Source organism: Acipenser ruthenus, chromosome 26 (assembly GCF_902713425.1).
Source record: "Acipenser ruthenus chromosome 26, fAciRut3.2 maternal haplotype, whole genome shotgun sequence".
Taxonomy (NCBI): Eukaryota; Metazoa; Chordata; class Actinopteri; order Acipenseriformes; family Acipenseridae; genus Acipenser; species Acipenser ruthenus.
The window spans coordinates 3,010,980-3,030,591 of record NC_081214.1 but is presented as its reverse complement, the minus strand read 5'-3'; the positions used below and the strand labels follow the sequence as shown (position 1 = coordinate 3,030,591).

Genomic DNA, 19,612 nt, shown 5'->3' with positions numbered 1-19,612 from the left:
GCAGCAAGTTCAGTTCTATATATATATATATATATATATATATATATATATATATGTTATTGCATTTGAGTATATTATTGTCAATTAAACACAAAATATACTGTATATTAATCACCTAAAACATAATATGAATCCAATGTTAATGAAATGAATCACTTATTAACATTAATTATTATGATTTATTAAAAATATTCATGACTGAGATTTTGTTTTCAATATATTTCTATTTATTTTTGTACTGCATTTATATCTCTTCAAACTGTTTTCTAAAGTGGGTTCAGCTAATATGAACATATTTATATTTATTTATTTAAACTATGACCGCAATTGTATTGTGAAATGCACAGTCGTGCATTTTTAAAAAAATATATTTTTGTATAATCTTTGCCAATAAAAAGCAGCATAAAATAATGTGTGTGTGGACGTGATTGTTGTGAATCTGAGGTGACACAGTGTGAAGACGTTTCTATAAATCCACCTTCTTATGTGTTCTATAAGACAGAAGCACATGTTACAGCAAACATATGTATACATAAAAAAAAAAACATGGCACCAAACTAAAGGATACATCAAATAAATCTCAGAGTGCATGTGATACTTCCTATCAGCGCTGTGCTGGTTTCTCATAAAACCTGTCATACCAAAAAACAACATTTAGAAAAAAAGAGGCAATCCCCTTTTTATTTTCTCTTTTGCTTCCTGAACTATGAAGCCCGAATCTCTGGTGAATATAAACTAACTGGCCTGCCAACAAGGACCAGGGTCGCAAAGAATTGCATTTCAACTGCGGGGCACTGCAGCAGTAAAAAAAAAACACTCAGATTGTCGTCAACGCTTAATGGTTTTTAAAGATCAATTGTCTTTCAAAAGGTTTCATGATGTCTGTCCGATTCACAAAACTTTAAGGAGCGTTTTAAGGTTTGTTATAAGCACTGTTTATTTATTCTTAAACAGTGCTTTGAAAATAAGAATAAAGTTCGACCCCACTCTAAAACTAAAGTAATATGCTGCCAACCTGTTTTGATTCACCGGAGGTGACTTTGAGAAAGCAGTAACAGCACTTTTTTTGTGTCATTAAAGTTGATTGTGCAGTAAGCCAGGGAAACAATTTCAGAGCTCTGACCACAGTCAGTAATTTACTCCCAAGTTTTTTTCTGTTTTTTTTTTTTCCACAGGAGAAACTAGATCCAAACAAGCAAGTAATAATAATTCAAATTGTTTGTTTCTCATTTCGGAAGATTTCTCCATTTAACTTTTTTTTTACTGCAATTCCAGACGCTTAAAATATAGTATTTTGCCTAACAAATTGCATGCAATTCCACCGGGTTTTGCTGCTGTGATGGCGCACTCTATAATGCAACCTGTCAGCCGTACCCCTCCTCTCCCCTGATAATCCATCCAGGGACCTGAAACACACATACTGAAGAAACCATCTGCAATCTATTTCAATGCAACTATGATTGCAGAAGCATGGAGAACATGTGCCTCTCTCACCTCTTAAGAGGTGGCCTCTGATTCGTGGCTCGTTTGCAAACACAGTGCAGTAGCAGTGCAAGGGAATCCTGTAGTCCGATCCTAACCAGAAAAGGGAAGTCGGAACCTGATTAAAAAGCTTCTCTTTTTTTGGCACTGCTTTCTCTTGTGTCAGTGAATCACAGCGGTGCCTTCACTGTAATTACATCAGTAGCGAGGAGGCACAGTGCAAATGCCTGGTCATTTTGATGTGTGGTGCAGGCAGCGAACACATGCTTTAACAAAACACACCCCTATCAGCATACTCGTCTGTGACACCTGTGTAAAACTTTGTACTAATGCCTTTGTATCTTTTTTAACTGGAGCAGGAAAATGCCAAGTCTCAAAAAAACATACACCACATACATATGAAATATGAGCTCCAGTGGCAGTCTAATGATAAATACACACATGCATGACATAGAGTGATTAGAAAGTAGGTTTGCCACATCAATGATATGGTGCGTTCTGACTGTTCTCTCAGGGATCAATCCCTGTAAGGCCCCTGGACCAGATGGTCTAAAGGGAAGGGTCTTGTGTTGCACAATTAGGACATGCACTTGCCCAACTTTTTCAGCTGTTTCTAAATACATGTTTTGTTCCTCGTACATGGAGATCGTCTATCATAATACCAGTGCCAAAGAAACCAAATGTTAAATGTTTGAATGATTTCAGACCTGTGGCCGGGAAGAAGTCGTGCTGCTGTAAATAGTGCGTGTGTGGGGGAATGTAAGGTAGGCAGGGATGGGGTTAAATCGGTCTCTGCCAGCAATCACAGATGTGGGCATTCTCTCATTAGCTAATTGGCGCTAACTTGGGAGTGGTCACATGTAGGAACCAGAAAGCCTTTGTTTGTTGGAGGTGCTGTGAGCTTGGTAATGAAGATTAACGCCCAGCCTTCAAGTGTGTTATTATTTTGTTAGAACATTTATTGTTTAGTTTGTTCCTGTGTTTTGTTTAATAAAGTGCGCTGCAGCGTTTTAAAACGGCGGTTTCTGTCTCTGGGTCTATTTCCTGCCACTAGCCAGCCTGGGCCTTGACGCTATCCTGTCACCGCATTGTAGTTACTGTTGTCCAGTCTGTTTTAATAAATAATCTCTGACCCATCGCGTGAGTTTTCTGATTGAACTAAATTTCAGCAAAAGACAAATTGCATAGCACTGCTTTACGACGTTAATAAAACAGTCAGTGAATCACTGTAGGGGAAGCATTAGCTAGATCCTGAAAACGGAGGTCTAATGACTGGAGAGATCACATCCAGCACGAAAACCCCCCGACTCAGGGATGCTTTCACTAAAGGTCAAAACTGGAGAAGCCCTTCCAAGAGTCACTATTGACAGCTCTCTGACCAGAAAAGGGAAGCTGAAACTTGTGTAATTATAGTGAAGAAGAATCCCAGAAAAGAAAAGCTGCTGTTTGGACACTTTGTCTCTCCTCTGCAGTAACCGCGCTTGAATCATCTTCTCGTTTTCAGAAACCATGTGAAATCCACAAGCGTTTCCCGGCATCTTAACCGTCTTAACACTGCAGTGAGTTATCCTACAGTATTCAGGCACGCCTCCTGCAGTGTGGCTCCTACAAACAACATTCATCGAATTACTGTGTGTTTGCATCGCAGTTACATAGTAAATACATGTGGACTTACACACAATTGCAATGTTACTATGCATAGTTACACTGTACTTCATGTGTAAATCTTTTTGCACGATATGTAGAGGATGCTGCAGTGAGGTGTGTGGACCTGGTACAATGGACTTGAGGGGCTGGGAAGATTGTTTCAAATTACTTTCAGCTTCTAAGCAGGTGCTGAGTTATTCTGTTTAATTCAACCTGTGCAAAGTGACAGGGACATCAGAAACTCAGAGGAACCAGCCCAGCAAGAACGCCACCTTACAACTGGCGCGGAGTCCAGTGAGAGGCTGCACGCAGCAGCAGCAGAGCAGCAAGCTTTTTAAAAGTGCTGTGCTCGGAGAAGGGCCTTCAGCTGTGTGGGGTAGCACATGTCTCCCTTTTCCACTAGAAACAAACGAAGCAGCAAGGAAACAGAAAGCCTCTTCACGTGCGTCCTCATTTCCTGTCAGGATTTCTCAATATGGTTTTAGGCTTTAGTCTGCCACGTGCGGTTTACAACTTTTTCTTTACAACTCATTATGAGTCACATCTGTGACTCACTGATTAAGAAAATGCTAACCTGGGCAGTTTCCAGGTCTTTCTGGTGGTTCCCTAAAGGGATTCTCTCTTTCAGTGATGTCACTGATGTCCTCTGCAATTTGCAGCACTTGCCTACGTACTGTAACAAAGGAACACGAACTACTTTGGTACAAACCTGACCCCTGCTGTCAAAAGGAGGTACTTCACTTGTTAACACAGACTCAGGCATGCCTGGAACTTCTCCGCAATAAGACAGGGGCATCCAGAGAATGGGGATAATTAAACCGAAGATCTTTCGGCAGCATCCAGTACATTTGCAACCATTATTTCAAGGGCAAGCTGCGTTTTTTTAAGAAGAGATATAGATGTGTTCAGTTTGTGGGTGTAAACCGCTGAAAGTTGTAGTCCATGTTTGTAATAGAAGTTGTAATGGTCTTTTCATTGCATCAAGAGGACTAGTGACTGAATCAGAGAGCTGTGCGGGAGATGAGAGTCATGTGATTTAGCTTGCCTTATAGGACGACTGTACGTTAAGGACTTTTTAAAGGAATGTTTCACTGTATAAAGACTGATTTAAAAATCATTCTCTTTGATTAAACAGCCCCTTGGAAAGTCCAAATAAACCAATAAAACTCTTTGAAAGAGGTGAAAACTGGATGCAATGAAATGCAAACTTGATTTCAATCATCAAACTGGACTTAAGGAAAACATTCCTGAAAACATTTCTGGAAACAGTCCTTAAAGTTTAGTGAATAATAAAAGCTGTGTTCAAATCTACATTGTGTTAACAAATATACAGTGAAATGCATTTTTTCCAGCTGGTCTTTAAGAGGGAACTGGCCAAAACAGTAACCAGATCTTCAGATTGATTTTTTATAAATACAGAAATGTAAAGATTTATAAAGAGAGATCTTCAGATTTATTTTTCTCTAAGTTTTTCCGGCGCTGGTTTTTCTAGAGTTGTTCCTGGTGAAACTCAACCATGTCAACCACAAACTCCTAAAATTAAAAAAAAAATAAAGAAACATGTGTAGCGGAGGTTTTTACAATCATTTCAAACAGGAAGCGAAAGTTTGTTGTCAATATTACGCATGTTGTCGGGAGTGATGCATTAAAAACTCCGAAGAGGAATGCAGCATTAAATAGAAACTAATGAAAACCCTATATAACCGTGTCAGTGCCGCTGGAGGTATAAACCAACAAACAGCATCCCAGTGTGCAAAACAACATCTCTCAAAGTACCACCGCTGTTAAAAATCAGAAGGTAAGTGCAGATCTGAGAGATACAGACCGCCTTTATACTGCAACATAACTTTATTTTCTTAACAGCAAGTAGTTTTTTAATCCAGGGTGCAATACTGCCCCAGTTTGTTTTGTGGTGGAAAAAAAATACTAGTCATGTTCTCTTATTATTATTTTTTAAAATGAGAAAATACAAAACAACCAGCCTGTGATTAAGATACCTTAAAACGTATATTTTCTACTTGTCTGGTTCTGGTTTTGTAAAATTGTAAAACAGGTGTTTTTTTAAAAATTATTTATTTATTTATTTATTTCTCTCCTTTCAAAAAATAGGAGTTAATTTTTTTTTTTTTTTTAAGACTGCAGTAAATGCTTTGAAAATGTTTTGCAAACTGTTCTAGACGGTTTTAGTTGGTTTGGTGAAAATCACATTGTATAATAATGTAGTGTGGAAGTGAACAATGTTAGCCATAGAATTGTGTCTGGGAAAAAAAATTGTATACATGATAGAAAGTTGGAGAATGAGTACAGTAGGTCTCATTTCTTCAGAATGTTCTAGCTGTCACTATCTGTAACTGCAAGTTGCTAAGAAACTAGATAAAAGTTTTGCTTGCATCTTCACCTTTCTTACACAGTGCAAAGTTCTAACCACTTTAGATTGAAATACAAGGTTACTATAAAAAGCTCATTAACTTATATTCGGTTGCCTTCTGATTGCCTTTCCCTGCAATTGCTGGAATGTTTATAAAGTGCATTGAAGAACTTTGGATCTAAATTTAGACTGAAGTGTTTGTTCTTCCACAGTAGTCACTAATGAAATGCACGCAGTAGTTTAGTCAGTTTGACATGTAAATAATTAAAGCCCTGTCCAGGATGGTGTGCTGCCTGTGGGTCTTCCTCTCCCTCTGCCTGCTGCTCCTCATCGCTCCTGATGAAGGCTTCCTTCAGGACGTCACGTTCAGCCAAAGCCAGCGTCTATCTATGAAGATACTGAAGGATGTGCGCAGCCTGCGCGTGCTATACGTAAGCGCTTTTACTAACGCTGTTAAAACTGGATCACATCTACCGACCTTTCAACTTCAAACCACTTTTTAAAAAGCTGTCTGACAAGTATATTTCAAAACTACAAATAACCCGTTTAGCGGCATACAGAAATCCTTAAAACTGTTTTTTTTTTTTTTTGTTGATTTATTAACTAGCTTGATATTATGTTATAAAAAGATGTTTATGTTTTTGGTCATTATTACTAGGCATCTAACGATGTGTTTATTAACTATTATAAAAAGGGATAAACTAACCATAAAAAGATCTGATAATGTGTTAGTAAGTTGTTTGTCAACTACAAAAAAAGCCTCTAAATAAAGTTTCTACTTTCAAAATAAATCAAAAGCTGCAAGTGATATCAAAATATGTCTCATATGTAAAATGCAGGTGTATTGCAAAATATAAACCATATGCACCATATATTATATTGTATATATTTTCTTTCCATATGCACGCATTCCCAAAGGGGCCTTGTCTGTGCAGGGCGGATTTCTTAAGTAAAGTTGGCAGTGTAAATCGTAGCTCTAATATGATATTTCATTCTGCAGAATGAAGTGCAGTTTGGTAACCAGCTGACGCAGGACTCCGCCATTGTGATGTCCAGCCTGCCTTCTGCCAGCATGCCCTACACACTCTGGCTAAGCATGGAGGTATGGGAGCGTCTAATCACTGTGCATCTGCAGAGCAGTTACTTAGTAAATAGAGGGAGGTGTGTTTCTCTCACACTTTACATTAGGGGTCTCTAATCACTGTGCATCTGCAGAGCAGTTACTTAGTAAATACATGTGGAGTAACACATAACGACAATGTTATTATGCAAAGTTACAATGTACTTCATGTGTAAATATCTTCACACAATCTAACCCTAACCCTCATCCTTTTCTGATTCAATTGTGTACTTGCAGATCATGCACACATATTTACACATTAGGTACATTGTAACTGTGATGGATAGCCTTGTAGTTATGTGTAAGTCCACATGTGTTTAGTAAGTAAGTACTGTGTAAATTCACAGCAATTAGAGACACCTGTTCCAGCCTGACATGATTTGAAATAATAAGCCTGAATCCTTTGTAAATGTGTGTAGGATGAAGAGAGGCTGGTGAGCAGCTCCCAGGACCTGCATGTTTACTGGGTGCATGTCCACGCCAACAGGATGCACTTACTGGGAGAGTCGGAGCAGTCCCAGCTCGCCCAGTCCATGCTGGCCATTCAGATGGACCTCAGTGACCTCACCCTCCAGGTCAACTCTCTGGTAGGTCTGTCCGGTCAGTGTCCTCTAGAACCAGAAGGTGTGTCCCCCAGCAAGACAGTGAAAGTAAAAACTCAACGTTACTGCATTGTGATTCCATCCAGGCTGTTTATGAATTCACTGCTCAAATCAAATTACTGGGCACAATGTAAAATATATCTAGAACTTTACAATACAGTAGGGCAATAAATATTATTATTATTATTATTATTATTATTATTATTATTATTATTATTATTTGTATTAGTATTAGTATTATTAGTATTATTATTATTATTTGTATTAGTATTATTAGTATTATTATTGCATATCTGAAGTAAACAGGACCCAGGAACTCTCCGAGTGATTCACACATTCTGAGGATTTTCATATAATCTCAAGGGCTCCTTATACAGTTACATCCTTCCACAGTCTGCAAAATCCAGTTTAATTATATAAAGGAAATCCAAAGAAAAGAAAATGTTTGTCTTTTAGTCATTTAGACAAGCAAAGCTGATAAAACTATACTGATATGCTTTCTGAAAATGGTACAAAGGTGGCAACTAAGATATGTTCTCTACTATAGCAGCGTGATAACAGCGTGATAACAGCTGTAGGAGGCTGTGTGGTCTGGTGGTCACACACCCTAGTCTCTGTAAATTGCCTTGGATAAAAGGGTCTGCTAAATAAACAAATAATTATAAAAGGTTAACGTTTTCAATCACGTTTTTTTCCAAATCGCTCAAATCAAAACTGTTTTTTGACTTTTACACAAATTATGAAATTTCTTGGAAATGTCCCCTACAACTAAAAAAAAAAAAAAAAAAAACCTTTAAAAATGGTGCCAAAAACAAATTAAGCCTGAAAGCGTCTGACGGGCTTCAGGGTTGTTGAAGAACAGTAATTGCTCAGATGCACGTCTGTATCTGAACTCTGGAATTGGTTTGTGTGCAAGCTGACGTTTGTAAGAAAGCTTGTAACCCGGATCACGTCTTGTTGGACTGATCTGAAATGTTTATGCTGGTTGATAGTTCGGTAGAAGTCGCTGCTATAGCTTTAAACATCGAGGGGTTCCCCCCCCAGACATCCCTTAGAAAAGTTCCCCATGGTATTTTTGCATTTTCACCGTGCATTTACCCTGGCCTGCCATGTTTATTAATATGCTTTACCATATCTCTCTGTGCTTTACAATGCATCCCGATGCTTTCACTGTGCTTTACAATGCATCCCTATGCTTTCACTGTGCTTTATGACACTTTGCTATGCTTTCACTGTGCTTTATGACACTTTGCTATGCTTTTACTTTGGGGAACTATTACAAGGCCCCCAGAACCCCCCTGCCCGGAGCATATTGATTTGCGAGCGCGCGTCTGTGTGCAGCTTCATTTCGGGGTGACTGTGTGCTCACTGCTGTTGTGTGTTCCGCTCCCCAGCTCTGGTCCATGAACGTGACACTCCCGCCCCCACCAGCGGAGGTGCTGCCCCCCGAGCTGCTGAACCCCCAGAGCGAGTGGCTGAGCAAGCTGCAGGGCTCCATCATCCTGAGAGATCTGGAGAAGTACCTGGGCAAGGTGGTGCGCGACTTCACCCTGCTCAAATCTAGGAGCCAGCAGTGAGACATCACGGATGCAACTTGCAAACTGTGAACCCGAGCAAAATCTTACTTTACAGTCACACCAGATGGCCTGCTAACTCCTCAGTGCGACCTTTTTTTAAACAGTAATGTATTTATTTTTTTTACGATGAGATTTCTATTTTGTATTGGTCATTTTATTTATTGCTTGCTTTATTATATTTAAGTTATTTTTGTAATTTATTGTTCTGGTTTCCAGAGCACACAAAACAATAAAGTTTCTGCATTGTTAAAAAAAAAAAATTTGCATGATCAATTCTGTGCTTTTCTTCAAAACAAAAAAAGGTGTCTAATGCATTTATATGGAATAGAAAAACTGATTAAATTCAGCATGCACAAACATTTTCTAGGTGAATTATGTATTGTGATGCATATCGTATCGCGACTTGCATATCGTGATTATTAATGCTGCAATTATTATCGGCCGAACCGTTCTGAAATCTCTTGGGAATTCCCAATTTCTGAATTAATTCCCTGTAGAAATAAATATAACCTAGAAGTAAATGGAGGTTGGAGGTTTTTATCTGTGGGCTGTGGCCATGTACCACATCAATACCATCTAGAAATGAACTGCACTGACTGAGAAACCTCACCAGAGGGCAGTCACCCACCAAACAGCACCTTCACACGACTTCCAAACGTTCTCACTTTAAACTGTAAAATTAATAAACAGTGTTTGCTGATGCTTGGTAACATAAGTTACAATGCCTGTTATATTACATGAAATAACACTTAAAAAAAAACATAATTTAATGGTTTACAGAAAGAAACAGCAATTTTATCTATAAGTTAGTAACATTAAAAGGAACCATTTAAATAGATCTTGCAGTACAGTGTGTAAGCAGGTGGCACAGGGGGTGCATTAACCCTGATCACACTCTGGCACGTTGCAATGGCAGTGCCTCCCTGCTCCGTCATGCACTGCAGTGGCAGAGCTCTGCAGGGACGTTTGCACTGTGGTTGGCTGAAGCAGTGGTCAGAGTCCCTTACTTTTCATGACCACAAAACACAAAGCAACATCATTTCAATAAAACGCAGATCCACAAAGTGAAGGAGGTTCTGTACTGGAGCCTGTCAGACTGGGTGCTTTGTAAGCAGCAACTCTTCCTCCTGTGCAAGGACTCTCTGAGCTCACAGCAATCACAGAGCCAACGCTAACAAGGGCGTTCAACCTGACTTCTGACCTATAGTTATCAAGCATCATTTGAATTGCAATGCTTTTAGAACCCTCTCCAGCCTGGCCAGTGAACGCTGGCTCTCTGTCTGCTCTGAACAGAATCTCAAGGGGATTGCACTGTAGTGGGTGCACATGGTCTCGCCTGACAGGGTGATCAGTGTATGCATGGTTGGCTGGTGTGGAGATGGGAGTGTCATGAATAATCTCTTATGGGAGACATCGGGGATCCGCAGGGAAGCTAGTTATTAAGAAAGAGCAAACCAGCCCCCATAGTCAAATCATAGCAAAGTATAATAAAGTAGAGTGAAAGCCTGGTAAAGCACAGGGAAGCATTGTGAAGTCCAGAGAGGTACTGTAAAGAGTATTAAAAAACACCATGGTAAACTGTGTCAGGGGCAGGGCTTGAGCACAGGTTCCAGTGATGTCAGGGGCAGGGCTTGAGCACAGGTTCCAGTGGTGTCAGGGGGTGGGGCTTGAGCACAGATTCCAGTGATGTCAGGGGCGGGGCTTGAGCACAGGTTCCGGTGGTGTCAGGGGGCGGGGCTTGAGCACAGGTTCCAGTGATGTCAGGGGCAGGGCTTGAGCACAGGTTCCAGTGGTGTCAGGGGCGGGGCTTGAGCACAGGTTCCAGGGGTGTCAGGGGCGGGGCTTGAGCACAGGTTCCAGTGATGCCAGGGGCGGGGCTTGAGCACAGGTTCCAGATATGTCAGGGGGCAGGGTCTGAGCAGGTTCCAGTGATGTTAGTGAGTCAGGTGCAGATCTTGATGTCCAGTCCCTCCCGAGCCTTTGCAAACTCCTTTAGCACCCGGACTCCGTTTTTGGAAATTTTGTTGTCGTAGAGCCTTAAAAAAAGAAACAAGTAAAATCAGCATCGAGCGCGTTACTTAACCAGGTAAGAGCAACTGGGAACATTTACATATATATTTATTATATCTATATAAACAGGAAAGCTCACTGCAGCATAATGATTCTACAAGTGGAACACTAACGAGAAGAGCTAATAAAAGAGATGTTTGTTTTCTAAGAGAGTCGTCTCTGGGGGGGGGCAGTCTAATCAGAAGAAGGTGAAAGGGTTTACCAGAGGTCCTCCAGAGTGCTGTTCTCCTGCAGAGCCTGCATTAAGAGCTCCGCCCCTCGGTCTGTGATCATGTTGTCACGTAACCTGGCAACCATGGAAGCAAAAACCGAGTCATTATTCCGTTTAACAGAATAAAGTGCTTAACAATGTACTGTTGTGGCTGAAGACACACAATGAGCGAATGGACACCTTTCTGTGGCTCAGACGGCAGCGAGCAGGGAGGTGTGGAGACAATGCCGTGGAAGCAGCGCGGGACTGCAGCTGCTGTGTTTGGACAGCATGTGAAAGCCTGCTCATTACCTGATGTCTTTTAAAGTCTTGTTTCTCTTCAGCACTTCCGCGAGAGAGGCAGCGCCCTCGTCACCGATGTTATTGATGGCCATCCTGCACAGAAAGACAAGTCTTTATATGTGAATAAAAAGGCAATTGTGGTGCTCCGAGCTCTGCAAGAGAGACGCTCACCTCAAATCCACCACGCTGCTGTTCTTCAGCAGTCCCTCACACAGCTTCGCAACCCCCTCCGATCCCAGACCTGTCCCCACCACCCTGGACACAAGCACACACCCGCGTTAGCAACATGGAAACATCACACACGGAAAAACAAGACCTCTTCCAGAAGGGAATTCTTTACTAACAGACTGATGTGCACTAGTCCTTCTACAAGTTTGCAGAAATGTTTGCTTTACCAGACCTCTCTGGGCTTTGCAATGCTTCCCTATGCTTTACCATGCTTTCATTATGCTTATTACACTTTGCTATGCTTTCACTGTGGTCAGGTTTTATAAGGATTAACTCAGTTTGAAGACAGAACAAACACTGAGCATGATTCGGGTTAGAGGTAAGATTGTGAAATGTATTGAAAGCCAACTTCTAGTGTGTTGCCTAAGATTTATACACCTGGAATCACATCATCTGAGTCACAACGAAGGAGTCGACTGACGGGAAAAACAAGATATGATCATATGCTCGTGAGGCAGTGTGGCGGGGTGTGTGTGTGTGTGGGGGGGGGGGGATATTGGGACGGCAGGGAGGGGGGTAAATTACTCCTTGTTGAAACACTTGGGAATGTGGCCGGAGCCGTGAACTGAGTAAGTCATTAAATAATGAATTAAGGCTCCAGCCACAGGTGTATAAATAGGGTGATCACGGGTGTGAGATACAATGGTGAAGTTCTGTGTTCTGTGTTCTGGGTTCCGTGCTGTATTTACGTCAGTGTCCATGTTCGTTTATGTTCGTGAGTGTTCTGTACACCCTTTTGTTTTGTTCCAGTGTTTGTTAATGTGTTTTTGTTCGTGTTCGTTCTGCGTTGTAAATAGAAGTGCGCATTAGCATGTTTAAACCCGCAGCGTCCTTGTCTCGGAGTCTCTTTCCTGGTAATACCAGCCTTACCAGCGATGCTGTCCTGTCACAGCTTGTTACTTCCAACGCCCTTCATGGTTTGTGGTTATTATATTTACAGGAACTGTTGGCAGCTTATGCTCCTAGTCTTGTGCACTTGAGATCAGTGAACGCTGAACTTTTGGAAGCTCCTAGAACTCGTCTCCAATCAGGAGGGGCGAGAGCCTTCAGTTGCTCTGGAATTCAGGAATGCTGGCACAGTGGAATTTTTTTAATCAAATTTAAAAACATATTTGTTTGAGTTAGCTTATTTCTGAGCTGGATTGATTGGCAAATGTTGTTTTTTTTGTTATTGTAAAGCGTGCTGGGATGCTCCACATGAAGAGCGCTGTATAAAATCACACTGTATTGTATTGATTGCGGAAAACTTGCAGTCCCATGAGCAGCACAGCACTGAAGAGTGCAGAACTGCAGGGCAGGGCAGGGCAGGGCTGGGCTGGACTGGGCAGGGCAGGGCTGGACTGGGCTGCACTGCACTGCACTACACTGGGTTGGGCTGGCTGAGGAAACGCAGCTGTCACTGAATGGCGTTCAGGTAAAGGTGTCTAGCGAGGTCGGACTCACCACAGCCTCTCGATCTTGCAGTCTGGGCTCTTCAGCACCTCAGCGAGCAGGGCGGCTCCTTCAGCTCCCAGGGGATTCTGTCCAAACCTGCAGAACAAACAGAGGGAAGAAAACAGTGACTCAACAGCACAAACTGCAGCGGAGGAGGAACATGTGCGTGTGTAACCTTATAAAAGTGTCCAACAGTGAAAGCATAGCACAGTGTAACAAAGCACAGTGAAAGCATAGCAGTGTCATAAAGCACAGTGAAAGCATAGCACAGTGTAACAAAGCAGTGAAAGCATAGCAAAGTGTACCAAAGCACAGTGAAAGCATAGCACAGTGTTATAAAGCACAGTGAAAGCATAGCACAGTGTTATAAAGCACAGTGAAAGCATAGCACCGTGTCATAAAGCACAGTGAAAGCATAGCACAGTGTAACAAAACACAGTGAAAGCATGGGAAAGCATAAGTAAGCACTGTAAAGAATAGCAAGATGTGATCAAGCATATTAATAAAGATGGCAAACCAGGGTAAACTGTGGTAAATCCAGTAGTATAACCATGTGAAAAGCAGGGTGAAACTGCAAACAGCACCTGAGTGTTTTGAAGAAGGGCAGCACTGGTTGCAGCCGGCGGACCCCTTCCGGCCCCAGCCCTCTGTTCTCCAGGTCCAGCTCCTCCAGGGCGCTGGTGATCTGCAGGAGGAAGGCCATCTCTGTCCAGTCCCCGGGGCGGCGCTCCTCCTCTCCCTGGGAGGCCCGCTCCAGCAGCCGGCCCACCCTGTCCCTGATAGCGGGGTCCTGGGCCTCGTACAGGCAGTGACACACGTTCACCAGCCGCTCCGAGGACAGGGCCGCGCTGCTCAGCTGCTTCTGCAGCAGCCTGAAGAGGAACTGGAGGCAGAGCGTGGCTTCGATCTGCCGGGGGGAGAAGATCCCTTCCAGGATTCGGCAGGTTCTGGGCACCAGCAGACCCGACAGAAACCTGCTTGACGTGAAAAAGAAACGGGAAACTGAAGAGGTCAAAAAATTTTAAGCCTCTCTGACTAACCCCAGGCACTGGAGTCTACACTCCTGAGAAATCAGGGTTTGATGTTCACCCCCGAGTCCTCTCCATTATCCCGTTTCATGGGTAAAAGTGAGACGTGGTGGAATCTACAGAAGGTCGCTGTTTAAATCCTTAAAAGAATGCTGCTATGTGAAAACCGGCTTCTCTGACACCGTGCGTGATTCTCGGAAGCGTATTTGAGTTTTTCAAATTAAAACGACAATTTGGTGTGGTCCAGATGTAATATTAAAACACAGCTGCACTGCTGAGTTAAATTAAACAGACCCCAGGTAACTACTAGCTAAAGAAAATGTACCCAGCAAGTGTATAAGAGGAAAAAGCAAACATTGCCTGAACTTTGATAATAAACTTTACTTTTTCATTTTTTTTAATGTTCTTGTGCACGTTCGATCAAAAGAAACCTTTCAAAAGATAAACAGCAGCAGGGGGCTCCCGAGTGGCGCATCCAGTAAAAGCACTCGCTAGAGTGCAGGATGCGCTCTATAGCCTGGACGTCGCGAGTTCGAGTCCACAGCCTGGAGGTGGACGGGAGCTCCCAGGGGGCAGCGCTCAATTGGCCGAGCGTCGCCCGGGGGGAGGGAGGGTTAGGTCGGCCAGGGTGTCCTCGGCTCACCGCGCACCAGCGACCCCTGTAGTCTGGCCGGGCGCCTGCGGGCTTGCCTGTAAGCTGCCCAGAGCTGCGTTGTCCTCCGACGCTGTAGCTCGGAGGCGGCTGCACGGTGAGTTCGCAGTGTGTAAAGAAGCGGGCGGCTGACGGCACACGCTTCGGAGGACAGCGTGTGTTCATCTTCGCCCCTCCCAAGTCAGCGCAGGGGTGGTAGCGGTGAGCTGAGCCTAAAAAATTGGGCATTTCAAATTGGGGAGAAAATAATAAAAACTAATTGGCAACGACTAAATTTAAAAAAATAAATAAATTTAAAAAAAAATAAATAAATAAATAAACAGCAGCAAAACAAACCTGCAGAAGAGGTCAAGGTGTCCAGACTGCAGCTGGTGGCTCCAGCAGAAGACGTCCTTCACTCTCTTCCTGAGGACCTTCCTCACTCCCAGGAGCCTGTGAGCCCTGGCCACGAGACCCCAGGGGTCTGGGAGGGGAGCAGGTTTGAGGCAGGAGAAGGGATCCCTGCCGGTGTGGGACTCCAGCACATAATAAAGAGCAGCGAAGAACTCCTGCAGGCTGGTGTGGACGAAGTGATAGCTCCTCTCGTAGGTGAAGCGGTCTTGGTCCTCCTTCAAGATCTCCACCAGAAACATGCAGGACAAGCCACCCTGGTCCACCGCGAAGCTGCTCAGGTCTGCCTGGTCGAAGATAAACCTCTTCTCTATTAACCCTTTGAAAGCCAGGGCACCCAAGTCCTTGAGATGCCTCCTCAAGCTGCTCAAGGATTCCGGGGCAGCCAGCAGGCTCTGGATGTGCGAGCCGGCTTTTTGGTCTCCGTGAAACACCAGTATGGCTTTGAGGAACCTGCAGTAGATCTCGGTGACGGTGGTCAGGTTTTCTCTCGTTTCCGTGAAAGCCACCTTCTCCCGCAGGGCCGTCACGGCGATCCAGCAGAAAGCCGGAATATGGCACATCAGGAAGAGAGGTCGGTGGGCCGAGATGTAACCCCAAATCTCCTCGGCCGCCTCTGGAGTCGGACTACTCTTGCGGAAGTACTCCTTCTGCTGGGACTCGGAAAAGCCCAAGATCTTGTAGAAATTACCGACGTGCTTCTGCGGGATTTTGCAGACGGCGTGAGGCCTGGAAGTGACGAGGACAGACAAACCAGGCAACAGGTTTCGGTTGAGCAGATTCACCACCACCTCGCTGACCCTTTGGGGAATATCCGGATCTGTGCATTTCGGGGTCTTCTCAAATACCAAGGGGAATCGGAACTCATCCAACCCGTCCAGGATCAAGAGGATTCGGGAGGGATCGGCCAAGATCTGACTCAGAACTGGCTTCAGGTGGCTGTAGTGAGAGGAGAGCAGCTCCTTCAAGCTTTTGGGGTCAGTGATGAGATTCAGCTCTCGGAAAGTAAAGACGAAGACAATCTTAGCAGGCTGAGGGTCTTTAGCCCATTCTTGGATGAGCTTTTTGGTGACGGTTGTCTTCCCGCTGCCAGCCACTCCACAGAGCAGAGTGACGCCTTCGTCCAGCTGCAGCAAATTCCGGAAAATGGTCCTGAACTCGCACAGGTTCCCCGAAGATTCCCACTCCAGTTTTTTGAAGGCGTTGCCCACCTCCGTCACCTCGTGCTGCCTCTGCTCCGCGTAGCTCTCCTTTCTCGTGACAGTGATGTCTGTGTACCTCTCCTCCAGGTCCTCGCTTTGCCGGCTCGTGCTTATATAATCCACGACCTTCCCGTAGTCATTCGCTAGAATCTCCTGGTGCTTCTTCAGAGGGCTCAGCTGGCTTTCAGCCTCCTGCATCGAATCCAGCATTCCAGTACCTTGGTTTATCTCGTCTGGCTTATCCACTTGGGTGTCCCCACTCCTGAGCTCTGCATTACTCTGCATCGTGCACGGAGCTCTCTTGCTGAAGCAGCTGCCATTGGCGCTTGGAGGCTCAGATTTGACACAGGCTAAGATTTTCAGTTCAGCAACGAAGCCGCTACAGGCATCCTCCCCCCTTCCATGCAGCACATCCAGCAGATTTCTCATTTTGTCCCTTTTCCCCAAACTGTCGCCATTAATTCGGCTCAGATCCTCCTCCGTAATGATGCGCTTTCCCTGCAAAGCGTCCAGGATGGTCTCAATCTCCTTGCTCCAATCCGAGACCAGCTCTGGCCTCCTCTCCAGCAGCTGCAGCTGGTAGGGACCGAAAGCCATTGTCCGCTTTCTAGAAGCTTGCGTCTCTCTTTCTTACTTTCTCTCTCTCTCTGCACGACACAGCCTCCCTTATCTGTGGGTTTCAAACCAAGCGTTTCTTCCTCCTCTTTCTCTGGTTAAAAATCAGCATGGAGAGCTGGAACTGAAGTTTGGGCTCGGGTTCGACCATGCTGCTCTTCGCTGTTTTTTACTCTAAACCTAAAGCACCTGCAAGAGCAGAAGGAAGAAAGAGTTTCTGTTTATTTATGTCTCACTGATTAGTATACACCGCACCAAGTTCAGCAGTCAATCAGCTTGTGTAACGGGCAGTGCTGTGTGATTCTATCCTGACCCATCGGTGAGACAGAGATGAGACGAGGTTAAAAACTCTAAAACTACAAATGCAGACGAGCCCGCCTCTGCCCTGCTACACTTGCAAAATACCAAGGTCTTGATCGCAATGTATTGAACACATGGGATGTCAATCAAAGGCACTGCTTTCTTATGACTGTGTGCGAGCACGCAGGGCTTGCCTAGCAACCAGGCAAACACACCATAAATATCCTCACGGGGTTACGATTCCACGCCATTGTAAATACCATAGAAAAGTAACAAAAACGATAAACTGCACTTGCATCTAGCAAATTTAGTGTACGAAATGTTTATGATAGTATCAAATGAAAAAAAATATTTCTTACAAAAATAATCTGCGGTATGATTACCAAGCCTATCAACATTGTGCATGCTAATTATGTATAAAACATTATTTTGCACGGGGAATGCAAATACGTACATGTCATGTATGTAGTGTGTACCAGTAAAATGCGTGCACTACAGCCATATCACTGAGTTTAATAGAGTCTATTTGTATTACAGTCCTGTTAGAAAACGCTAACAGCAATACTGCATGTCAGAGTGTTTGCATTGTGCAATTTGTGAATTCCCTGTATCCAGTCGTTGATTGGCTCGGGCGCCTATCAATCATTCTGTATGACCCAGCCGGGAAAGCCCCAGTCTTAAATATTGTATATGAATAATGGTGCCGTCTCAATGCATTCAGTACGTCACAGAAGTAGAATACAACAGTCTTCAAAAATATAACATACGTATCTATATATCGAGCACCACAGCAGTAAAAATATTCATGTTTCACCAATTCGTGTTTTTAAAACTACCGAACCTGACTTTAGCCTGCAGTATGCATTAGGGAATCAGAAGAAAATAACACTATGTGTTAGCGGTAACGTTACACGTTTCATTGTAACATCGTTTTTAGTGTTTTTTTTACTTATAAATTGGATTCAACGATCATTAACAAAGTTGTCATCCACTCCCCATGCACCAGTTTTAATTCCCTCGTTAATTAACAAAGAAATATAATCGGACATAATCATCCATGCAAAATCGTGCTTTAAATGAAACGTGACGATGTTACATCTGTTTAAAAAGCATCAAAACCAAACCTACCTCATTTTTTAAAAGTTGTTCAGTGCGTCCGTGGGCTGCTTTTCTGTCTACTTCCTGAACCAGCTTCTCACAAAACAAAACTACGTGAAATGTTTGTTATGAAGCAATGTTACGCTAACTCTTCACTATAATATTGCAACTAAGCCACGCCGTTTCTCGTTCGCCGGGGCGAGTTCTGCGTTTCAACACCATCACGTGACTTCCTCACACAGACACGCGTGTTTTCCAATAACACGGACACAGCAGGCCGGTGACGCAATGCGGCTCCACTGGGTTACTCGATTTTAATGCATGTAGCTTTTTTTTACAACCTCAAAGACACTTAAACTTAGTAAACTTGTACTTCTGACAACTGTAATCAGTTGGAGGATAATAATAATAATAATAATAATAATAATAATAATAATAATAATAATAATAATAATAATAATAATGCATTACATTCCTTTACAATAACAAAATCTTGTGTTTTGTGCGTCCACAAAATCGCTACAGCTTTTGCTATTTAAATAAATGTATAAATGGACTGCAAATTACTTTTTGAAACTGTAAATTTGTTAAGCTATGCAAATTGAGTTCCTGCTATTGCAACATATGAAATACTGTCAAACAAAAATAGCAAATGGTATATTGATTAAAGGAACCAAAACTAGAAGATGAGGAAGATATCTTCGGGAAAAGCAACATGTTCCGAGTAGCGCTGGGCACCAGTAAATGATGGAGATACACACACACACACACACACACAGACACAGTCACTGGGTCTACCATATACAATGCTGTCGCAGTCTGAATGCCACTGGGTCTCGTCGGGAAGGTTTGACCGCGCTGGTCGAAGGCAGAATGGTAGTAAGTGCTGAAACACTGGAGCAGGAATCAGAGCACGTGGTTCAGGTGCAGGGCTGCACTCTTGTATTTAATAAAATCAAAACGCTTTTGACCATGTAAAAACAAAAGCTGCCTAACACGCCGAGCTGCTTCTGTAGCAGAGCAGCAGAGCACACAGGGCCAGGCTTAAACACCTACATTACCAATGAAGGAAGCAGTTCAGCCTGACCAGGTGCATTCACATGAAAAATAACACCGTCTGTCCTGCGAATATTCATAAAGTTAAGCACGTTCAGAAGTGAACATGAAGATAATACTGCCATTGAGGTAGCTGGTGGAATAATGAGGAGCATGTATAATGTAGAACATGGGAGTCGATGAAAACAAATACCGGTTACAAAATAACACAAACTTAAGTATTATTATTACATGTGCGGGGTGTTATAAC

At 43.2% G+C, this 19,612-nt stretch overlaps 2 protein-coding genes across 2 annotated transcripts; one reads left to right on the top strand and one right to left on the bottom strand.

Annotated features, from left to right (window-relative positions):
* Positions 1 to 5,778: 5,778 nt before the first annotated feature.
* On the top strand, positions 5,779 to 8,796 carry LOC117430918 (cardiotrophin-2). The gene is made up of 4 exons (XM_034051507.3): positions 5,779 to 5,928; positions 6,498 to 6,599; positions 7,037 to 7,204; positions 8,614 to 8,796. The coding sequence occupies exons 1-4, from the start codon at positions 5,779 to 5,781 to the stop codon at positions 8,794 to 8,796; spliced, it is 603 nt and encodes a 200-aa protein (XP_033907398.3).
* A 521-nt stretch (positions 8,797 to 9,317) lies between these two features.
* LOC117429161 (protein NLRC3-like) lies at positions 9,318 to 18,612 on the bottom strand. Its single transcript, XM_059001148.1, has 8 exons — positions 18,337 to 18,612; positions 15,038 to 17,097; positions 13,606 to 13,995; positions 13,031 to 13,117; positions 11,531 to 11,614; positions 11,369 to 11,452; positions 11,069 to 11,152; positions 9,318 to 10,832 (listed from the first exon to the last, which is right to left on the bottom strand). The coding sequence occupies exons 2-8, from the start codon at positions 16,888 to 16,890 to the stop codon at positions 10,739 to 10,741; spliced, it is 2,676 nt and encodes an 891-aa protein (XP_058857131.1). The 5' UTR covers positions 16,891 to 17,097; positions 18,337 to 18,612; the 3' UTR covers positions 9,318 to 10,738.
* Between the last annotated feature and the right edge of the window lie 1,000 nt (positions 18,613 to 19,612).

What these genes read in the sequence shown, in the direction of transcription:
- LOC117430918 (XM_034051507.3), top strand. Translation starts at nt 5,779, where the DNA reads ATGGTGTGCTGCCTGTGGGTCTTCCTCTCCCTCTGCCTGCTGCTCCTC. An exon ending in GCAGCCTGCGCGTGCTATAC is followed by an intron (nt 5,929 to 6,497) that starts GTAAGCGCTTTT and finishes TTCATTCTGCAG; the next exon opens with AATGAAGTGCAGTTTGGTAA. An exon ending in CACTCTGGCTAAGCATGGAG is followed by an intron (nt 6,600 to 7,036) that starts GTATGGGAGCGT and finishes AAATGTGTGTAG; the next exon opens with GATGAAGAGAGGCTGGTGAG.
- LOC117429161 (XM_059001148.1), bottom strand. Translation starts at nt 16,890, where the DNA reads ATGGCTTTCGGTCCCTACCAGCTGCAGCTGCTGGAGAGGAGGCCAGAG. An exon ending in TGCAAGATCGAGAGGCTGTG is followed by an intron (nt 11,615 to 13,030) that starts GTGAGTCCGACC and finishes GCTTGTGTCCAG; the next exon opens with GGTGGTGGGGACAGGTCTGG. An exon ending in AAGACTTTAAAAGACATCAG is followed by an intron (nt 11,153 to 11,368) that starts GTAATGAGCAGG and finishes CATGGTTGCCAG; the next exon opens with GTTACGTGACAACATGATCA.